Below are 24,021 nucleotides of genomic sequence, written 5' to 3'. Positions count from 1 at the left end.
AAAAACATTAAGGTTGCAAAATGAAGCATTCAGAAATTAGGAAATGTTAGATTTAAGGTTGCCTGTGCAACCTTATTTCTCCCCTCTTGTGTATATGAACTATGATAATGGGAAGTCTGTAGCAGATCCAGGAATAGAATTCAGCATTTCCTGGATTCCAGATTCATGCCTTTAAAATTCAAAAGAACACATGATTTTTTCTCTTGTAATCCTGTGCTTCATTCACTGACTATGCTGCATTGAATGAGGCGTGGGTCTTTCTAGAAAAATAGTGTTTGTGTAATTAAAAACAAAACTAAAGGAGAGTGAAAAGGGAGAGAGCTTGGAGAAAGGAGAGAATCTGGGCAGGAGACAAAACTCAAGGGAGATTCTGTGGAGGACAGAAGCAGATGGGTGAGAGCCTTGGGAAGGTTAGAAGGGGGGAGAGTGTGTGGGCATAGGGAGGATCTATCTGTGCAAGATGGGGGGAGGAGGAGGCAGCATGTATGAGAGTTGTTGATGGAGCAGAGAGAGAACGAGGGGAAGCTGAAGATATCAGTTAAGGAAGATTGAGTTGCGTGTGGATGCACTCTTGGGGTATGTCTGCACTGCAACTTGGAGATGCGATTCCCAGTGAAGGTACACAGATTTGAGCTAGCATGCTAAAAACTGCAGCATAGACATCAGAGCATTGGCGGTGGCTTGGGCTAGCCACCGAAGCTCAGATTCAAGGATTCAGGCAGGTTTGGACTTGGGCGGCTAACCCAAGCCACTGCCAATACCACAACATCCACACTGCTATTTTTGAGCTAGTTCAAGTCTATCTACGCTGGGAATCACACCTCCCAGCTATAGTGTGGACATATCCTTAGAGGCTAAGAGGGAGCACGTATAAAATTTTTTTTTTAAGAGGGTAGGAAGTGTTTTGGGGATTTTGATGGGCAGGGAAAGTGTGAATTTTTTTGGGCAGAGAGGCAGGAGAAAGGTAGAAATTTCCTCATTCTGTCAAATTTTTTGTGTATTCACTTTTTACCCTTACAGTTTATACTTTGTTTAATGGCAGTATTGACATGTATATGAAAATACACCATACTCATTCCAGTAACCTTAACTCTGACCCACAAGATTTATGTAGACTCTCTTGACATATGCATAACTGCACAAAAATTTAGAAATAGTCCTTGCCCCAAATATCTTACAAACTTTTTGTTACCTCAACTACCATACCATAAGTGGTATATACTGCTCCACTGGTTTAGTTGCATGTTGGTATTGGCATCCCTTTTTTTTTTTTTTAAAGCCGCCTTTTCTAGTTCATGAGCAAACACATTCCAAAGAACATTTTATTTCCTCACTTGGTGATTCAGGCACCTGAAGTTCCTTTTTCATTACATCTGCCTTTTTCAAACCAGATGAGCAATTGGTTGACAGTTGAATTGTAATCTTAAAATCCAATAAATTGTTGAAATCCTGCCACTGTGCATCACTTTCTGCCTTTAGGTATTGTACATAACTGATGTGAATTGACTTTTTGTCAATTTAATGAAATTATTCTCGGTTCCTGTAAAGAGAGAGTTTTAAACCAGTTACTTTAAAAACTAGAGTAAGAGCAAGTTCAAAACAACTTCAAAACATGTACAAAGACTAGAACTAATTATTTAAAGTCAAGGAAATGTATTCCATCTTCATATTCCTAAATTGACATTAATCTTCATTCTGGAGCAACAAGTATTTGTTAATTTGCTGTCCTTGTTTCTGCTTTGTGTGAACGATTTGCCAGATGTCTATAGTAGTTATACTAATTAAAATGACATTGCATAATAGAGCTTGCTTTTGCCTCACTAACTTGGAGATCTCTCATTTAAAGGCATTCTCATTCACTATAACAGTCAGTTGGTCTCTTCCTACCCTCAAAAAGTGTTGATTTTTACTTCAACCCAACCCTGATTATTTTAACTTTTTGGCAACCATGATCTAATGTTTCAGCAACACATGTGCCGGGTTCTTTAAATTCACAAATGTTGCTAATCTGAAATGAGAATTCCAGATATTTTTTGCAAGCTTATTTCAGACAGGCTAATTTTAGAATGGTGCTGTTGAATGAAATGTGCACATAATTGTTGTATCAGTCATGAGTAGATCTGTATCTTGAGTTCCAAGATGAGTTGCAGCTACTATCAACAGCATAATTCTTCCATTTATGAATAATCCTGTTTTTAATGGCTAAGTAGTTATATTAAATGGAAGAGTTTAATAATTCTCCCCTCGTGCCTTACGGGATCTCTGGTCACTTTACAAACCTTCATTAAGCCTCACAACATCACTTTTACATTGGTAAGTATTTATTTCCCCAAATTACTGATGTAGAAAACTAAGTTACTGAGAGGTTATAACTCATTTATGGTAATACAGCAAATCAGTGTCAGAGCTGAGAATATAACCCCAATTTCAGACAGACTTGTCCAATTCTCTAACCTATAAACTGTTCCCTCCATTAAGTACTTTTAGAATTTCTTGAATTTAAATGTCAGGTGACAAATTGGAGAAGATGGTACTGAGAATTTTTCACTTTCTGGTAGTATGTTTCTAGAACAGACAGAACTGCTGCACAGAACTACTGGTTAAAGGACTTCATAATTTGTGATATCTTAAACTGTGTAGATGAGATTAGGTAGCCATTCTCACTTTTTTTGTTTTAATTGATGTGCAAATTATAAGTTCTATCTAGAAAGGCTGCTAAGTCATATTGAAATGACCCAGCATAAATATCTAAGAGTTTAAAAAATGAGCCGCATGTTACAAAACATTGATTGAGTACTGACTGTTGAATACTATGGGAGTACGAGACTGTAACTGTTATAGTACATGTTCTAAATGCTACCTACTGGTAGAAAAGTTACATAATGCAGGTTGAAGACCAAAAATTTTGAGCATTGTCAGCTGTTACTCATGATGTTTTGGTGTTTCCTTTTGGACAGCTGACCCGACATCTCAGGAGACACTATTAACAATATTAATAAAAATCAAAGTACCAAGAGAAATTCTGTTACATAATCCATTGTATTTTTACATAAGACTTAGATTCATAAACATTTCCTTGATGGACTAGCAGTATTAAAATTTAAACTATTTTCTATAGCTCTCAGTGGTAGATAATTGCTAATGGGTGGAAAGAGAAGAGGAACGATTACACCGTTGTGTTCAGTGGATTGATAGCAAGATGTGGTTTAGCTAGAGACCAACTTCTTGCCTTGATTTTTAGAATATGAAGTATTTTTGCTCATAAGATGACTAAGAGCTTTCAATTTGACTTAAAGTGAAGTAAGTTTTCTTATAGCTTCTTAATATATGTGAAAGGAACATAACACAGACAGAACGCTTTGCTGTGTGCTACTTCAAAGAACAACAGGTTAGAGCTGGCAGCATCTTATTGTACAGCCTTGCTCTAGTAATGCCCATAACGTAACTCACTTGAAATAGATGTCGTCATCAGCCCCAATCCCCAAGTGCTAAGCCTGTTCAAACATGTGACAGAAGATGGTGGAGTAGAGTGCAGAAGCTATTCATGTGGAACAGTTATTGTATTAGGATATACTTTCTCTTGACAGACCAGCATTTTTTGAGTTAAAATTCTGCAGCTGTCTCTCTCTCTCTCCCTCTCTCACTTTCTCTCTGTGGATTTGTACAAATTCCAAGCTCCTGCTGCAACAGTCGCACCCTTCTTATTTTGTTTCTGAGCAGATTTTAGTGTTTTGTTTTGTCTTTTTTTCCAAGCAGGAAACGGACAACAGAGGCGGAGATCCATTCAAGACCTTAGTGTTGCTGGAACAGAATCCAATCAGGTAAAATCTTTCAGCCTACGGCTTCTTTGTCTTTCATGAACATTTAGGTGAAATCAACAGTAAACATACTGTGTAGAGCTAGTCTTTAAAACTTCATCTATGTGATTAGGGATCATTTAATTTACAAAACATAGTGTCTGCTGTTTTACCATCTAAAATAAAATCTGTGAAAGGGCAGCTTATGAAAGATGTCTACGTGACAAGTTTCTTGATTACAACTTGCCTAAGCAGCATATATAATATTTATTAAAAAATACATTTTGTTTGTGCATGCTGCATAATTTTGTATATACTAGTAATGAACCTCAACATAGTAGTGTATCTCAAATCTAAATGGTTAGTTATGGTGGTCTCTCTACTTTTTGGAAGAAAATGTAATAGCAAAGTACTATAGCAAGGTCTTGTTACTAAGACTTCATTACTTTTACAAGATATTTACTTGTAATTATTGCTTTTTGTATCATGATGTCTAGATACCATGGTAACAAGCATAGTGATGCACTCTGAAGTATGAAATATTAAAATTAAACAAGATGTCTCAAATGACCAAAGTACAGTTAGTGGTGCCTTATCCTTGTTTGTTTTTGTGGTGTTCATTTAATTTCTAATTTGTCGATGTTAGTAATTCACAGTAGGTTTTCGATCATTAGTGTGAATTAGCAAGTTTCTACTGTAATTTTAAGATCCCTGCTGTAGTTTGAACATGGAAAAATAGGAACTCAGTGTGTTAATCAGGTTAATGAGGCTTCCATATTAAACAGCCTACTGTAGTAATTCAAAGTAGGTGGTAATTTTAGGGGTATACACTCATCAAAGAGATTAACATTTGATCTCTCTTCAGTTTCATACAACGTTGTAGTAACAGAAGCCTTGTCCTTCCCCCAAAATCTAATTTGTCTGGTTTATTTGGGAATATGTGTATACATCAGAAGAAAGCATCAGAATCAATTTTAAAATTTCAAAACGTTTTTATTACATATCGAACATAGGGCTTTTTAAATAAATGCATTCTACAGATACAAGCACAGTAATAAATAAATCTACATTTATTTAGTCAAGCAGTGTAATTAGAGAAAAAACTTGAAAGAAAATTGAAACAATTTTGATTTATTATTCTGTAACGTTTAACTATTTTATGATTAAGGTTTCAATGCACTTCTGTCACACCAATATGCCATTTTTATGCAATATTAAAATATTCTTATGTAAGTTTTTATTTGTAACTTTCAGTTCCTACTGTTACCTTTAAAAATGATTGTTTGCAGATACCAGATTATAATATTACTAGACTAGATATATAGCATCTGTACTGGAACTTTTTAACTTTCATGTATCCTGCCTTTGAAAGCTGCAATGTGCTACTTTCTTAGAGATTCTAGCTGTGTTCCTGCCAAATAATTGCTCCTTTGACCAGGAATAACAGCAAAAGGCTTTTTCACCTCATAGTTTTCTGCTGGTACCTTTGTTTACACCAGAGAGCAGAACGTGATGCTGGTGTAGCTTTCACCATTTTCCTTTTCTTCCCTCCTATCTGTGCCAGCCTAAGGGTTAGAAATCTGTATATCTTTTGTTTTACATTTCTACTAGGTCTGTCTGAAATCCTATTCATATTCAATTTATATTTTGAAATACAATTTATATTTTGCATTTTGAAGTGGCCTATTTCAAGTATGAATCATAGTGTAGCATACAGGGTAAGCAAAATAAAATAATACCTCAAAGGTCATAAATACATTGTGGATAATGTTAAGTCACAGGTTTTTGTGTTCTTGCTTTTGAGGCCTGTGAATGGAAGTAATGGAAAAGTCTAAAAACTAATACTCTCAAACTTGTATTACCAAGTCAGAACTTTTCAATTACACAACACGTTAGTGTGGAAAGCAAGCAAGTTTGTCTCTTAGATATGCCCACTGCAGTCTTCACACGAGTGGGTCTAGCTGGAAGAAAGTGGTGATGTGCCTTCATCCGCTCCCTTACAGCAGGTGGGGAGAAGGGGAAAAGTTTACAGAGGTGGACAAGAAGGGCAAGAAGCATTTGGGGCCATATCAGGAGAAGGTCACTGCATTGTCCTTCCTGCTGACCAGAAGAGTTTGGAGAAGGACAGTGGTAATTACTGCCCATGAAGCCCTGGAGGACTTCTTTACTAGGGCTTGGGGCACCCATGTTTCATATAGTAGGGAGCCAACCCCCTCCTTTTCCTAGCCCCCTTAAAGCTTGCTGAGGAAGGGGGTTTGGTTTCCTACATCTGGAAAATTGGGGAGCCAAGCCCCACCTTCCCCTCCTCCTTCCTGCACTGTACGATTCATTGCCAGGTACTCCGATATTTTAAGTGAATGAAGTTGTGGCCTAATAAACCACATTCATGGCCTCCTGTCTTTCTTCAGGTATGAATGGACAGAAGGACCTGAGACTGCTCCTAAAGTTCAAGGCCTATATTTATGGATTTCCATAACTCTCTGAGCTGAGCTCCAGCTATCCTTGAATTTTTTAATTTAAAGCTTCAAAATAATGATTAGCAATATAAACAACCTACTAGATAAAGGAGAAAAATTCAGTTTATAAAGAGATTAGAAATCCACACAGTTCTGATCAGTTCACTGTGTTTCTCCACATATACCATTTCAAATTTATATATAAATGTTATCCTTCCCCCACCCTTTACTTCATTGCAAATATCCTTATTCTCTACATCTCTGTAGTCTCTCCTTAAACCCACTTCTTTCACCTAGCCTTCATCACCTAGACTTCACCGCTGTTTGCGTCCATTGCCATGCCCTTTAAACCCTTGTACTCCACACACTGCATTGGTTGCCTGTGAAGTGACAGGTGATTTTCAGAATGCTGGTTACAATCTATAAAGCCTTAAATGGCGTAGGCCTGCTAAATTGGAGATTGCTTCTCTCTCTCTCTCTCTCTGCTCTGTCATGCTATTTCACTATCAATTCAGAGGAAAAAATTGGCAGGAGTTTGCAGTAGGTTATTCTCCATACCTAATTGCCTGCTCCAGCATTCGTTCTTATTAGAAACCCACTAGAGCCCAAACATGGGAAAACTTTAACAGGAGATACAACTTTTTCTTCAGGCTGAGTAAACGTAAATGCTGGAACCAGCACCTCTTCTGTCATTCCCAAAATAGGGCATGTATCAGTCTTATCCTGGAGGAAAAATATCAGTATTTTCTTAATGATGGGAAGATGTTGCATTGTTCTCTTTTGAATGTAGTTTAAATACCATAGTGATTACTCCCTTTATTAATTGTATTTGTATTGTCCAATTTAGATCTGTAAGCTTTTCCAGGCAAAGAGCGCTCTAAACCACATATTTTATTAAGAATGACGCACAACTGTGGTGCTATAATAAATAATCCAATTGGGACAAGCAGGATCAAAATGAAAGTGCATATAATCCAGGCTAAATTTAGTTTGTATATCATTTTTTGAAAAACTATTTTTAATTTTAGTTTACAATGTCTCCATATACATTTGTACAGTGCCTGCACAATGGAGACTCAATCCTGATGGGCGCCTCTGAGCACGACTGCAGTATAAATATTAAATCATGCATAATCTTCATTGTCCTATAGTTCCTTCGCAATTCCTCATTTCACCATTGTGATAACTGAAGAGCATGCATCATCTGGCCCATGTGTAGTTGTGTTTGGAAAAAACTAATGTGCAAGAGGGAAGTCTATTTTTTTTCTCTGACTGATCACAGCCGTCAGAGATTTAGTGTTTGTATTTTGCTGATTTTTGTCAAAGGAGATCACTTTTTCTCGCCCTCTCAACAACAAAATACAAATTCTGGTGTGTTAGACTTGATTTTCACCATTTGCAGCTGGAGTACTATAACTATTGTATTTTATTGTATTGTTACTGTGATTAGAAATGTTGTCCAACACTAATTCCTGGTATTGAATGGCATTATCAACATGATCAGTCTAATGCTCTGCAAATAAGGATTTGCTGTTTGGCTGAATTTTGCATCCAGGGTATGAACAACTGAATGCACAAAGCCAGGGTCTTTCAACCTTTTCCAGTTTGTGACATCCCATTTCCCAATTAAAAAAAATTGGGACATCCACTCCCATAAAGAAAGGGTGGGTGGATCCTCTGCACCTCTTGACAATCCATGCACTGAGTCGCATTTTGTTCTAATTTTCTCCAGCACAGAATTCTTTAAGTGCTTGCTCGTGTCAATTCCATTTTAGGTGTGGGCATGCCCACATGCACAGTTGTCTGAGACTTTTGCCTTAGCAGTATCCGTAGGGCTGGCTGTGGCACCCCCTTGAGTCCCACACTCATGTGTCAGTATATCAAGCACTGCTGGCCCTGTGGCCTCTCGGTTCCTTCTTACTACTTCTGGTAGTTGGTCAGAGCACCTCTTGCCCTTGCTTCACAAGTGGTCAGCGTTTTTTTCCTACTCAAATCTCTGGTTCCAGCTGTAAATAGTTTGTTTATAGTAGATTTGTTAGTAAGTACTGTCAGGGTCCTGGCAGGGACTTTGCCCCAGGACAGGGCATACCCAATCTCCGAGTTTTAAGCCCTACTCTGACTGCAACAGGCTTCCTATGCCTGTTAGTGACCTGCATGGTAGCTGTCTGAAGTGCCTGGGGGAGTCCCATGTTAAAGAGAAGTGTCGCATCTGTAAGAACATTCGTCCCAGGATATGGAACTAACGTGACAATTGCTTGAGGACCCTCCTCCTGGAGGCCGCTCTTCGCCCAGCCTCGGAGCTGGCCCGGACGCAACGCCTAGCACTTCACCTCAGTATGTAGCACACCCCGGCTCCGGGTTCTTACCAGCACCAATCCACTTCACCGGTGCCCAAGAAGAAGACTAAGAGGGACCCTGTACCAAGCAAGTCGGATCAAGGGGCATGGGGCACAGGAGTCTGCTCGGGCTGTCCGCCCACGCTGGAGCCGCAAGGGGGCACGCCCCTGAGGGGACCTTCTTCCCCTCCTAAGGGATCCACCACCGACTCTGGGGAGCAGTAGGGGACCTAGGCTGACGGCACAGTCAATGCACTCCCAGCACCCAGAGAGCAACGGACTCTCCCACCACAGCCAGCACCGCTTATGGTGATGGACCCAGCGAAAGATCCCTACAAGGGCAAACCAGCCGTGAAGGCCTCCCAGAAGGTGAGTGAGCACCACCAGAGTCAAGGCAGAGCCCTTTTTCGCCACATCCTTTGTCTCTGTGTCAGCTCAGGCCACCAGTTTGCCATTGCAAGTCGCTGGCACCGTGCTCTGGTCTGCGCCCTTGCGCTGGGCCTCACTCAGAGGGAGACGCTGGTCGCCTTACAGTCAGCACCGGTCATCTTCTTGCCAACGGTCGCCATCACCAAGACCTCACGGATGCTCTCTAACACGGCGTTGCTCCCCATGCTCCCAGCACCGGTCTAACGATTCGAGGCAATGGATAGCCACCAGACTCGGGTGTCGATGGTCTCGCCCTGGTCACCGGAGGAGGATTTCTCTAGCACGGAGAGGGAGTTCAGCCCCTTGCCAAGACAGCACCGTCGCAACTGGGCTCCGGGGGTTGCATCCACCACAGTGATGCCAACTTGGCAGCAGGGCCAGTGGCCAGCGCAATGGCCTTTATTAGAACACCTGGTGCATGCCGGTTATGCTGATGGCCCCCATTTTCAGTCACTGCGGTGGACAAACCCCAATTGGCACCGGTGACACCAGGCTCGGTGCAGGAGGTGCTGACAGGCGCTGTGGTGGAGAAACAGGTGCCCACCCGGAGACCTCCTTCCCCTGCAGGGGACGATCCCCTGGTTCATTCATCATCGTCCTCTCCAGACAAGGCAGTAGCGTTGCCCTCCTATGCTAGCCCACCGGACGCCTTTAAGGAGCACCAAGCCTTGCTCCGACAGGTGGCCACTAATGTAGGCCTCGAGGCGGAAGAGTTGGCGGAGCAATCAGATACATTATTCAGTGTACTTTCCCTGTCCATTCCCAGTGCACGAAGGGGTCCTGAACATTGCCAAAGCCCTCTGGCAAACCATGTCCTCCATCCCGCTCGCTTCCAAGAGGGCTGAGAAAAAGTATTTTGTCCCGAAAAGGGGAACAAATACTTATATACCCACCCACCCCTGGGGTCGTTGGTTGTGTTGGCTGCCAACAAAAAGGACAAGCAAGGGCCTGCTAGTTCCACCCCCCAAAAAATACAGAGGCTAAGAGACTGGATCTTTCTGGAAGAAAAATTTATTCCACGGCCAGTCTCCAGTTCCGGGTAGCGAACCACCAGGCTCTTTTGGCATTATAATTTTAACCTGTGGGACTCCCTCCATAAGTTTAAGGACCCCAGGCCCCAAGAGGTGGCCCAAGAGTTCCTCTTATGGAGGAAAGTACCGTAGCAGCTCGGTGCTCCCTCCAGATGGTCTGGGATGCGGCCGACTCGGCGGCCAGGGTGGTCACCTCGGTGGTAGTCATGAGGCGCAGCTCCTGGCTTGAACCTGCTGGCCTGTCCCAGGAGATGCAGTCCTCCATACAAGATCTTCCGTTCAATGGAGTCAGGCTCTTTTCCAATCAGACGGACGCAAGGCTGCACGGTCTGAAGGACACTCTGGCCACCCTCTGCTCCCTGGGGATGCATACGCCTGAATCTAAGGACAAAGCCATTCCGGTCACTGTCGCCCTTTCTCCTCCCTTTCACCTGTGCAACCTGGCCTGGCAAAACACCATGGAGGCCAGAAGCAGGTGTTTTGAGGGTGCACTCGAGAGCGATGCCCCAATCACATCCACGGATCCACCCCATCTTTTCCTCAGCCATCTCCCTCCCTACCATTCGGCCTGGTTGAGACTCCTCTCGAACCCTTGTGTCACTGGGCTACACCCTTCCATTTTTGGGCCCTTCCCCCACACCCTTCTTCCCCCATCCCTCCTCAGGAACCCTTCTCACAAGCAACACCTCATTCAGGAGATAAACAACCGCCTGCAACTTGGGGAAGTGGAGGAGGTCCCTCAAGAAATGTGGGGGGAAGGTTTCTATTCCTGCTATTTCCTGATCCTGAAGGCAAAAGGGGGCCTATATCCCATTCTGGACTTGACACGAATCAATAAGTATCTCAAGAAGTTGAAGTTTCACATGGTATCCCTGGCCTACAGCATTCCTTCCCTGGATCCGGGAGACTTGAAAGACACTTTTCCATCTCTCTCTCTTCCAAGGGCACAGACTGTTCCTCAGTTTTATGGTGGGCCAGTGCTATTTCCAGCTCCCCGTTAGGGAGCTCTTTACAAAATGCATGGCCCCACTACCCACTTACCTGAGGCGTCGGGGAGTCCAGGTCTACCCTTATCTCCATGATTGGCTCATCAAGGGCAGATCACGGTATCAAGTGCAGAGCAGTCTCGATCTCCTGCAGTCCACATGATGCACCCTGGGCCTGTTAGTGAACAAAAAAGAAATTGACCCTCGTACCAGTGCAACATACAGAGTTTATTGGTGTGGTTCTTGATTCCATGCAGTCCAGGGCATTCCTTCAGGAGACCTTTCTGAGCCACGTTAGACGTAATCTATCTTGTGAGGGACCACCCACTCACCAACCCCCCACACTTGCCGAAGGCTACTAAGCCACATGGTTGCTTGTACTTACATGATCCATCATGCCCAACTCCACCTCCGGCTGCTGCAGACATGATTGGCATCGATCTGCATCCCCAACAGGCACAACCTGGAGCTGGTAGTCAAGGTACATCCGGGCATCACTGGCATCGGTGTTGCAGGCAGTCCCCTTGGCAGCCCCAGCCACGTTGCTAACTCTGGTGTCCGATGGCTGGCCACCTGGGCGAGCACAGTACACAGGTCTGTGGTCGTTGGTTGACCGCATCCTCCACATAAGTGTCGGGAAGCTCAGGGTGGTTGCCAGGATTTTCAGTCCCAGTTACAAGGCAAAGTGGTTCAAGTTCTGGCTGTCAGCATTGCCACAATATTTTGTATCAGCAAGCAGGGTGGAGCCAGGTTGTCAGCCCTCAGACTATGGGACTTGTGTGCAGCATGCCATTCATCTAGTGGCAGCACACCTTCCTGGAACCAGAAACGTATTGGCAGAACCTTCTCATCTTGCCACAAGTGTTCTCTCCACCCCGATGTGGTCAACCAGATCTTCGGAAAGTGGGGGTCTCCTCAGGTGGACTTGTTCGCGAGTCGCAAGAACAGGAAGTGACACTGGTTCTGCTCTTTCAGGGAGTTGAGGGGCTCCCTGTCAGACACCGTTCTACTTCCTTGCTCAGGGGCTCTGATGTATGCTTTCCCGCTGGTGCCATTGCTTCATAAAGTCCTCATGAAGATCAAGCAGGACAAGGACAAGGTTATCCTGATAGCCCCAGGTTGGCCTCACCAGCACTGGTTCAGCATGCTCATGGATCTGTCAGTGATGATGCTGATGCCACTGACCCGCTGGCCAGATCTCCTGTAGCAAAATCATGGCCGGCTCCTGCACCCAAATCTGGCAGTGCTGCACCTCACAGCTTGCTGAGTTAACTACTGAGGAGCAGGAATGTTCAGTTCGAGTCCAACAGGTCCTACTGGGGCATAGATAGCCCTCCAATAGAGTGACCTACCTGGCCAAATGGAAACAATTCATTTACTGGGCCTCAGCCCAAGAGGTTAGGCCAGAGCAGGCCTCGCTGCAGCTGATCCTGGACTACCTTATGCATCTCAAGCTTCAGGGTTTGTCCCTTTCATCAGTTAAGGTCCACTTGGCCACTATATCTGCCTTTCACCCTCCATTCCAGGACAGATCAGTCTTCGCTCATAGCATGACAGTCCCGTTCTTAAAGGGTCTGGAGCAGCTCTGCCCCCAAGTCTGGGACCCAATCCCTCCGTGGGACCTGAATCTGGAATTTGTGCTGCTCATGAAAACTCCCTTTGAGCTCTTGGCGTCCTGTTCCCTTCTTCTGCTCTCCCAGAAGGTCTCATTCCTGGTGGTTATAACTTCTGCCTGACGGGTCTCTGAGATTAGGGCACTTACATCGGAGCTGCCCTATATGGGGTTCTTCAAGAACAAGATACAGTTGCGGCTGCATCCAGCTTTTCTGCCTAAGGTGGTTTTTCAATGTCATAAAATCGTAGAACTGGAAGGGACCTTGAGAGGTCATCTAGTCCAGTCCCCTGCAAGCATGGCAGGATTAAGTATTTCACACAAGCCAGGACATATTCTTGCCAGTCTTCTGCCCAAAGCCTCATAAGTCTGAGGAGGAACATAGGTTGCCATTCCTGGATGTCGGGAGAGTGCTAGCCTTCCACATCAAGAGGACGAAGCCATTTTGCAAGTCGACGCAGTTGTTCATCGGGGTGGCAGATAGGATGAAGGTACATCCATTATCCACCCAGAGAATTTCATCTTGGATCACAGCCTGCATCCAGGTCTGCTATGATCAGGCAAAAGTCTCCATCAGCAATCGTAACCACTCACTCAACTAGAGCACAAGCCTCGTTGGCACCATTCTTGGCCCATGTGTCAATTTCTGACATCTACAGGGCCGCCACGTAGTCGTCCGTATATGTTTGCATCTCACTACACGCTTAACTTTTGAACTACTTCCAGCTGTGTGCAGTTGTTTAATTTCTTATTGCTGAAACACTGGAAATGAACTGGGTTCCTTAGTTTTCTCAAAGCTGAAGCTGACATTCTAATAAATGCAGCTTCTGACTCGACTGTGATAATTGTTATGTAGAATCATAACAGGATGCTCAAAATGCAACCTCTTGAGTACATTGTATAAGGCCAAGCCCAGCCGCCCGGGGAGGTGGGGCTCAGGCTTCAACTTCAGCCCTAGGTGGTGGAGCTCAGGTTACAGGCCCTCGGCCCATGGAAGAAGCCCTTGGGTTTGTCATCCCCGTTTCTTTCCCCTTCCTCCCGCCTTCTCCTCCCCCCACAAAGGGCAGTAGGGCTTGGGCAGGCTCAGGCCTCAGACTCCCCTCCTGGGGTCGTGTAGTAATTTTTGTTGTTTAGAAGGGGGTCGCGGTGCAATGAAATTTGAGAACTGCTGTTCTACTTCAAAGATAAATTTTAGGTGAGGGTGAAATGATTCCTATATAACTTCTATATATGCTTGTAAAGTTTATCAAGCATTTTGAGAACTTTCCGGATAAAAAGAAATATAGAAATGAATGTTCTTGTTTCTTTGTATCAGCCAGCTCAAAAAGGGCTAAAATAAAACAAACTCTTGAACCAATCTTCCCTTGTTTTGATTTTGTCACTGTTACATGAGAATATCAGTGTCTTAGTTAAAAATCTTGTTTTATTTGTGCAGGAAAGCAGAAACAGCAGTAGGTCATCTAGTCCTAGTGTGAGAATGATCACTACCTCAGGACCAACCTCTGAAAAGCCGGCTCGTAGTCTTCCATGGACACCTGATGAATCTACAGGTGGTGATTGGTTTTTTTTGTTCTTTTGTTTATTCTTGTCTTAAAGCTCTAAGAGAGGTTTATTTTATAATTTATTTTGATTAAGATCAATGTGTGTGTAAACTTTACAAAGAACATGAATAATAGAGCAATTGATTGGTTTTAGTTTTCAGACTCATTAAAACCATTACTGTATTTGCTCACTGGTTGTACAAATTCTTTAAGTAGACTCAATGAAATTTAAATAAAGTCTTAACTATAGTTCATTAAAAGCAAAATATGCAATTTTCCTATGATGCTCCTATAAATAGAATATTCTACTTAACAGTTTTGAACATGAATTTGGATGCTAATTTTTTAAAACGCAAGGCAACAGTTTATTTGTATGTGTACATTATAAATACACGTGTCTAGATTTCAGTGAGCCACCTTTTTGGATAAAGTACTACTCAAGATAAGTAAGGATGGCAGATTCAGGCCCATATTTGGAGAGGCATGGGGGGAGGAAAAAGGCATGTATACACGTGCTATTGCAAGGTGTTTTGCAAAAAGTTAGCATAAGGTTTTATTTCAGAAGTGTGTAAAATATTTGTGTACCAGAGTATCACTCTTCGTTATAACACATGGTTGAGTGAGTGTAATGTAATAATGGAATCTAGTTAAAGAATTCTTGTATGCTTAGTCCAGTGCTAACAAACCATTATAAAAGGATCAGAACTTCAACACACTAACACCATCAGTTCTCTGACATCCTAAGATCACAAGTGGGAAGACTTTCTGACATATTTGCCTCAGAAATTATATGTAGCACTGGAGCCCAAAGTTTCAGCTCCTTTTCAGAAACAGTCTTTAGTTCTTGCGTAAATCTGACTGGGGGGGGGCGTGGAATATATCAGAAAAACTATTTCAAAAAGTTTTAATTTTAAGGCAAGGTTGGTTATACCATGACCTAGGATAGCCCTCTTTTGGTACTCACTGTCTGCATGCGAGTCATTATCCTTAGTTCTCATTTTGCTGTTTGTTAAGGAGAAAGGCAGTTTCTCTTTTCTCACCCTCCCATTTCCTTTACCTTTTTGAAGTTGTTTTTGGAGATGGGTAATCTTTGGGAGGCAACACCTTTTCATTTTTGCCGCCACCACCCACTACTTTATGGCAGATGCTTTTGGGGCAGCCCACTTCTTTCCCACCTATCCTCTACCATTTGCTCTCCTGATAGCAGTCAGTGAGTGCTGAACCCAGTAGTTTCTCCACTTAACCCTACTGCTGTATTTTAAGATTTAGCAATAGGCTTGTGTCCCTCAGATCTTGGGCTTCTAAAGATACAAGCATGTGAGATTCCAGAAGCATTCAATGTAGTTTGGAGGGAAAGTTTTGGGAAGGCCCATGGTATTACTGTTTTGGAAGAGAGCAACAGCAGCCCGGTCTAGCAGAGCTGTTATAAATTTCCCACATTACTTATCTGCTATCCCTAAGAATATTGGGGAGAAAGGTATCCTATGGCATATTGGGTGGAAGACTTGGTATTTGCCAAATCTTATAGGTTTGGTTTCATGTCTGACCAAAGTCAGTCATGTCATAATTGAACAAAGTTTTTGTGTTCATTTTTGTTTTTCAGAACTGGTTTTGCCCAGCCTTAATTTAAATTCAGTTGATTGGCTGATCCCTCATAAGCAAGAATGGCATAGCAAATAACTTTGTAAACAGACACGCAGAATGCAAACTGTGTGCAAAAAACCTATGTTCAACTAAAATGGCCTCTAGAAATTTATAAAAGTGTAATATTTAATTTTTGTTTCATTTCGGTACAATAGATCATACTCTAATAATGTCATTCTCAACTAACTTTACAAAACACAAACCAAAAAAACTGATATTTCCATATACCATTCTGCATATTGATGTTTAGTTTTGTTTAAATAATCTTTTTTGCTAAGGAAGTATAGTGTCTTATGGATGTCGTACATGGAAATGTACAATTAACCCAATTGAAAATATATTATAGTTGTGGTATTGTTGTTACAGATACCAATGGGTCAGATAACTCCATCCCAATGGCATATCTTACATTAGATCACCAGTTGCAGGTAATAATTGTATATCTTACGAGCAATCGAATTTTAAATTCAGTCTAAACTAGTCTAAAAGCGTTTTCATCTTTTTATTTTTCCTGAGTAATATAAAATATTGTTTTGTATATTCACTGATGTTTATGTCCTGCCTAGCTTTTGAACAAGGTTAAAAAAAATTATTCTGTAACCTGAGATTGGTTGACTCAGATTTAATCAAGCTATTAAAAACAAGCCCTGGGAAATATGATCCTTAAAACAAATTGAAATCTTAGTTTAAAAGTATGAATAAGAAATTAGCTCGAGGTCATAGAATAAAATTGCTACAGTCTCATCCAAACTTTATTTGTTCTATGGGTGATCAACTAGTGCTTTGATCATCATCCTTTGTAACAAAGAATGTAACAAATAAATGTAGATGTTAGGTCTGATTCAGTTTTGGCAACAGTGCACTAAGATTTTTCCAGGGTATGGTTTAGCACTTATTTTTAAAAGCTTACTAGTTTCTGAAAGCTGGTATAAATATATTGCAGACACATTCTAACACACTATGTATTGAGATATCAGTTGATTAGATTTTAACGTCTGATTTATTTCCAGCCTCTAGCACCATGCCCAAACTCCAAAGAATCTATGGCTGTATTTGAACAGCACTGTAAAATGGCACAAGAATATATGAAAGTTCAGACAGAAATTGCATTGTTGTTGCAGAGAAAGTAAGTAAAATGCTTGTAAATGCTTTCTGTTCTCATGTACAGATTCCTTTTGCACCAGCATAATAATCCTAACTAATTATGTTGTATTTTAATGCAATAACTTCTCCTACAGAAAAATCAATGCACCATTCCCAAAAATACAGAATATTTGTGCTCCTGACATAGATCTATTAGTAGTAGTTGACAACTTATTAAATGTCACAATTTGTCTTCTGTACAACTTTTACATTAAAAAGTTTCACGCCTATGTATGGCGATCAGTAACACCTGTTTATATTAGCTGGAGGTCGCCTTTCTGTTAAGGCATATTGCAATTTAATGTAATAGTTACCATATATACTCAATCATAAGCCGGCTTGTTTATAAGACTACCTCCCTCTCCCCCCAAGATGGATAAGTAAAAATAGTAAAAATTGTATGACCCTTTCATAAGCCGACCCTATATTTCAGGGTTGGCAAACTTCGGCTCCCAGCCCATCAGGGTAAGCCACTGGCAGGTCAGGATGGGACGTTCTGTTTGCCTGGAGCATCTGCAGGCCCGGAGCCCCTCAGCTCCCAGTGGCTGCGGTTTGCCATTCCCAGCCAATGGGAGTGGCAGAAAGTGTCGCCACTTCCCGCAGCTCCCATTGGCTGGGAACGGCAAACTGCGGCCACAGGGAACTGAGGGGCTCCACCCCTGCAGACGCTTCAAGTAAACAAAACGACTATGTATTAGATATTCAATTCAGTGCTTTCATAGAGTTGAGAAGCAGTGTTGGGGAGGTTGCATGCATGGAGCATTGAAGTTGGAGATGGGAGTAACCAACAAGTTGCCAACCAGTGGCTGAGGTCAGACAGGTAGGAAGCATGAGGCTTTCAACCCTCTAGAAAAGGAGGCTGTCTTTTTATGTTAGTTGGGGGTGGACCAGAGAGGAGAATAGAGGTGTCTAGGGCTCTTGTACAGTGGAGATAGCAGGAGCCAGGGTACAGACTGGGATTTCTGATTGCCTGGTTTAAGAACAGGAGAAAATATGGGCAAAGTTTGCTCCTCTGTTTTTCAGCTTAGCATCCTGAGGACAAGGTTTCTGAAATATTTGTCCTTGGGGTTCTGAGTTTTAAAACTAGATAGTATTTTTTAAATAGTATTGATTCTGAAAATCCTTAAATTACCTATTGTGTAAAATGAGTTTCATTTTCAGGATGATTTTTTTTCCTAACTTTAGGATCTCACTCTGCAAGAGTATAGTTTTATTCATTTCACCTTCCTTTTCCAGACAGCCCAAACAGAAAATTCGTCCATTTTTATTGAAAAATAACATTTTGTTTCTTCTTTCCTTTTCCATAATAAATCTATCCATATGTATTCAAAGAAAAACATTGTTTGTGTTAGTGATATTGTGTCTTGATATTGGTGAATGAAGTAATTTAAAATTGTGTGTCGTGGAAAATATTCCATCTTTCATACAGTAATTACAAATCGTTCAGTGGGAATTAGCATCGCTAACTTTCTTCTTTACCATTTTGTCTTTAAATATTGATGACAACTTGCTTCCCTCCCCCCCATCAACCCATAAACAAGTGGTAAAATAAAGTACATTCTAGTTAGCTGCCAGATAAATGATTTTGTAAAATAATTTGTAGTCAGCCTACTGGAGTTTTTTTGCTAGTCTAAAAATAATTATTGGAACGCATTTTGAATACTTATTGCATCAATTATCTGAAATGAAAGTTGTGAAAATAGTCTGCCTGACCCTTGTTTCCACTATTTTAACAAGGGTGCAGCTCAAAATAGAGAATTGCAGTGTAAAAATGAAGAGATTTAGTTCAACATTTTTTCCCAGAAAGAGTTAAACAACTTTGACGTCTTGTACTAAAATGTCTTCCTTTTTTTTTTTGCATGTCTTTATACCACACTACTTTTTTAATGACTCTTGCCATAAAATTAAACTTTCACTTCTTGCCAAGAGGAAAAAATAGATTTAGAAATAGTGAGATGAGACAAGTGAAGTGTATCTTTGTGTACTGGAGTATTATATCTCTGTCTCGGTACCTTTCATTTTTATGGCTTTATTAGAAAGAAGGGTTTGAGTGACAGAGAATAGCAGTTACTAATAAATATTCATTGAAAAAATATTCTTAAGTGGGAGTGTTAAGATCTAGTGAAGACCCGCTATATTGATGGCAGAGCGCTGTCCAGTCGACCCCAGTACTCCAGCTCTCCGAGAAGAGTAAGGGAAGTCGACAGGAGAGTGTCTCCCATTGACTCAGCGCCCTGAAGACATGGGCAAGTCGACCTAAGCTATGTCGACTCCAACTACATTATTCACGTAGCTGGAGTAGCGTAACTTGGGTTAACTTACCCCCGTAGTGAAGACAAGCCATTCGTCTGAATAAATTGTGGCAAGACATTTGGCTCCAGTTATGCAATGAGCTCTGAGCAATCAGACTCCTTCATCCATGTCGATTCCTAGTGATTTTGAGTGATAGTATTTAGGATGCAGGTCCCATTGCATGAACTTCATTGTAAGTTTGGAGCCTTTACTTAGTGAGATTTTTAAAAAAATTTACAGATTAGAATAATATATAGAAAAGCTATGTGTTTGCATTCAGTATTCAGTTCATGTAATGAGAAGTATAGAGAATAATTTAAAAACCAAATCTGCCATCTCATGAGTTCAGGTTGAATCCCGTATTTCAAAAGTTGAATGGATTTTAAAATAAACTAACATCTAGTTTAAAAATTTGGAAATGTGACTTATTTGCTATGAATCTGGGGAAACTGTGGCTAAATATGTTTAATGAATTCATCTGCAGTACTTTGGGTTCAGTTAAATTGAACTTAAAAGCTATTATAAAAAGGCATGAAATAAGGAATCAGGATTTTGCTTTGCAGTTAGTTTTAATTGCATAAATGTAGCTTTGATTTTGGAATAGATCATTACTTCATATGTTATATCCAGACTGAACCAAAGATTAATCAAGAGGTTTTGGTTGTTGTAAACTCTTAGGCCTTTCTGTTGTACTAAATATTAGATCTGAGACGTTCTTCATAAACTCATAGTGACAAATGAAATAAAAATTTTAATTTGGTTAAAAATAATATACAATAGTGACTACTCACAAAAACAAGCAGGTTATGGATCTTCTCAGACTCCATAACATTTTAATGCTAACGTTTTTTGTCTTTAGACAGGAGCTAATAGCAGAACTGGACCAGGATGAAAAAGACCAGCAAAACACATCCCGTCTGGTACAAGAACATAAAAAGCTTTTAGACGAAAACAAAAGTCTTTCAACTTACTACCAGCAATGCAAAAAACAGTTAGAGGTCATCAGAAATCAGCAACAGAAACGGCAAGGAACATCATGATTCACTGGGACCTTTCAAATCAAAAATATGCACAGAAAAGACTTTTGTATTATTCCTTATTATGACAGCTCATGAGTGTTAGCTTCTTGATGTGTTCAGAATGCCTATATTTGTCTGCTGCACTTAGAACGTCATTTATTTTCCTTTTCTTTTGGTGGATATTCAGTTCAACAGGTTTATTGAACAATGTGGGAGAACAGTGACTTGAATTAATCACCAGCACTCAGCTTACACAGTGAATACAGTGAACTGTGGCTGTACACGTGCTCAGTGTGTGAAGGCTAGCCTAACAAAAGCATTAAAATGGCTGCTAAATTATAAGATCTTGTTTTAATTTCTGATGTTACCTCAATAAGAGCAAAACAAAAACTTCTGTTTTAGAATGGTTTTGTTCTTGTGTCTCATCTCAAACAAATTTATGACAGTCATTTTCTCATGCACTATGTTGCTGATGTTGATTGACCAGAGTAATTCATGATGCATTAGTGATGCCTTTTACCTGTAGATTTAGTGCATTTTTCCACATGCAAAATGGTAGTCAGACTGATGCCAACATCACTGGTTCAGTGCTTGATAGCCCTGCATTTTGACTAATATGTTTCTTGTAATCTTGCATTCATAAAATATTTGAAGCAAAATGCTGTATTTTCTTTACTTTTTTTGGGTGAGGAGTGGGGTGTCATGCAGTTTCACCTAATCATACTGGACAAAAAATTATGACAGTGATTCATGGAGCAAAGTGAGTCTCTTGTATAAAAGAAAAAAAATCAAAATGTGTGGAAGCGTGTGTTAATCTTTAAAGCTTTAGTGCCTGTAGCATCTTTGGAAGTCAATTCAGAAAGCAAATGAATATAAAGTTCTATGTAATCATTCCCTTCATATTAGTTATTGGGATCTTTTTGAACCCTTACTGAAATGCTGAAAAGAAAACATTCATATTCACCATACATGTAAATAAGTTTGTTTTGGATAAAGAGATGAGGACTTGAGTGATTTTTATTTATTTTTAAATACAAAAACATGATATGAAGTAGGGACTGCAGATGGATGAAGCTGGTAAGAAAATGAGAGAAATGGCATAGTCTCCTTCGTGAATCCTAGTTATTTCAGTTGTTTGAGAAGTGTTCAACGCAAGCCCGCCACAGAATGCCTGCTGCCTTTGTGACTGAAGAGTTGCATTTAACAAACTCAAACAAAACATGGAATGGTCTGTATCTGTATTTGCCATGATTATGTAGGAAGAAATCAGCGAAATTGTTTGGATTATAAACTAACTTTCAACTGTCACTTTTTTTTTTTTTACTAGAATCCTAAACTATTAAGTTCTCAGACTCTGGTTTTAACAACATTAATCTTTTTTGCAAATATAAATTTTGCAAAGAGAAAATATAAAATGAAAACGTAGTCTCTGTATCATCAAAATACCAGCAAGATGATCAAAAGTTTATTGTGATGATTTAGTTGTTGGGCTTCATTTCAGATGAATAAATTAGTGCAAGAGTTCATTAGTAGCGCTTGGTAAAATACTTAGTGGTAAAAAACTCATAACTTTTCTCTTCCCCTCTTCTTCCTATCTGAAAAACGTTGACATTATTGTGAATGTATAAGAATATCAAAGATGAAAGATAACTTACTGAACAGTGTCATTCTAACTTTAAAATAAACCTATTATTGGCAAGCCTTTCTGGAGTTAAAACTCTTCCCTCACTTTATTTAAATAAAGGAAGGGTTATCATTCCCGAAACCTTAGCAGATAATTTGATTAGTTGGCTGAAACTGATATTGGGATCAACTTAAGGGCACACATATTTATAGCAAAATGTAATTGGCAAAGAAAATAACTGTAGTATTAGAAATAGCACAAGTGATCCAAAGCATTGCTGTTTGCATACATCTGTCCATCTACCAAAATGAACACAGTCAGTGTTCAGCAGCTTCTTAGCATGTGTTTAAGCATGAAGTAGAGTAGAATGAATACTAATGCTTGACTTCACATGCATGGTTAGTAATTGCAAAATCATTTCCCAGGACAGTTATTGAGGTTCTTCTGTGTCATAATGAAACATGTTTAAATAAATTAATACTAACACTTCTTGTGCAAAGTCACTTTATGGCAAAATTTGAATAATGGAAGGAAAAGCAATGCTAACTTCATTTAATGGTACATAATACAAAAGTCTAAGTTAGAACAGTTGCTTATAACCTTTTAAGTTTACATTGAAGAAGGTCTCAGATTGTAAAATAAGTACTGTACTGTGGAATTTAACTCCATTCACTTCTTAGATTGTGTTGTCATTCTAACTACATTTTCCAGAGGGAATATAGAGTTCATGTCCTTTTGCCTTTCAATCTTCCCTTCCCTAATTCCACCAAAAATCTGAACTATTTGCCTCCACTTTCTCAGTGAAGTCTTCTGTGTGGGCAAAATCCTTGTACATCTTACCCAGCAAACCTAGAGGATAGCAATGGCTATTTGAGCCAAGGAGAATTAATCTATCTTGTGACTACAGCATTTTCAAAAGGTTTTTGTTTTAAAGTTGTTTGCAAATATACTTTTATTTTTTCTATTAAACTATTTTGGAGGGTTCAGGACATAGTTTTCACATCTTTTACTCAATTAAAGCTATCCCTCTAGTCATGGATGTGAAATATCTAGTTTTGTCTGGGCGCTACTTCCTCATTCTCAAAACAGTAACAGGTTCTGCTTTTTGTGAAAGTATGTGTTGTGTAAGACGTGTAATGAAAATATGCTTCTGTATACTGTGCGGTTTTACCAAAAATGCTTTTTTTAGGCTTTGTTTTTTGATGAAAAGTTGAAGATTGTAATTCAAAACTTGTACATAAAATGGTGACTGATTTCATATGATGTGGGAATGAGCAGTGTGGCTTTCTGCTACGTGGTGTATTACATTATCAGGAATCAGATTAATAAAAGCTGAGAGACTTTGACAGACTTGTAATGCCCCACCACTTGCCATGGCATCTTTGATCTGTGAGGGAATCCTACGGCTTGTGGGACACAGCCATCGGTACCACCAAGCGAACACTCTTCTGTTCATTGCTGTTTTCCTTGATGCATGCTAAGGGACAGCTATGGACAAACAGATCCCACTTCAGCTGCATGTCAACACTGAATCCATCTTGGACAACCCTATCCTGGAGACATTTGCCTGGTTCTGTTCCTAACACACACTTCACCCATTTGTGTGAGAGGCTTCACTGGAATACATAAGCAGTTGCAATCAATCCATGGAGCATCCTGTCTCCCTGGATAACAGTAACTTTATCCCAACTCTGTCCCATTGCCCCTGGACTGCCTTTCCTACCAAGGGGTTCCCAGATGCTGTGCTCAAACACATATATATTTTAAGTAACAGTAGGAGCAGTGTGGGAATAGCATTCCCAACCCCTGGAATAGGAGTTCCCCACACTAGTGGTTGGGGAGAAAAATCCTGCAAAGCCAGATCTCACATACGTGTGTGTGATGCTGTTTAAAACAGATTTTTTTTTTTAAGGACTTAAATATATTCCAGAATTGATTGTTGTGAAGTAAGGTGTCTGTAGTCAACTTTAATACTTTCACTGGTTCAGGTGCATGGGATTTTTTTTAAATTTAGTACCAGTCATTTGCTGTTTAGGCTCTTTATTTAATTACTAAATCCTGACCATATGGAGTTATATCAGGAAAAGGTGCTGCAGTTGTTTGCATTATGC

The 24,021-nt window shown here is 40.5% G+C and overlaps 1 protein-coding gene across 10 annotated transcripts in view; it reads left to right on the top strand.

Moving 5' to 3' along the window:
• The window catches only part of MAP3K7 (mitogen-activated protein kinase kinase kinase 7), a 71,876-nt gene extending 48,616 nt beyond the window's left edge, over positions 1–23,260 (top strand). For 8 of the 10 annotated variants that reach the window (XM_038394697.2, XM_038394695.2, XM_043510660.1 and 5 more), the window contains 5 exons: positions 3,754–3,821; positions 14,083–14,197; positions 16,199–16,260; positions 16,843–16,958; positions 20,127–23,260. In XM_038394697.2, the coding sequence (XP_038250625.1) occupies positions 3,754–3,821; positions 14,083–14,197; positions 16,199–16,260; positions 16,843–16,958; positions 20,127–20,307 (542 nt within the window). In that variant the 3' untranslated portion in view covers positions 20,308–23,260. The remainder of the gene's footprint in view (positions 1–3,753; positions 3,822–14,082; positions 14,198–16,198; positions 16,261–16,842; positions 16,959–20,126) is intronic. The other 2 variants (XM_038394696.2, XM_038394698.2) reach the window with 1 other exon arrangement.
• The last annotated feature ends 761 nt before the right edge of the window (positions 23,261–24,021 follow it).

The sequence above is a fragment of the Dermochelys coriacea genome, chromosome 3 (genome assembly GCF_009764565.3).
Source record: "Dermochelys coriacea isolate rDerCor1 chromosome 3, rDerCor1.pri.v4, whole genome shotgun sequence".
Lineage (NCBI taxonomy): Eukaryota > Metazoa > Chordata > Testudines > Dermochelyidae > Dermochelys > Dermochelys coriacea.
The sequence above is the reverse complement of the archived record's forward strand: the minus strand, read 5'-3'. Positions and strand labels throughout refer to the sequence as shown.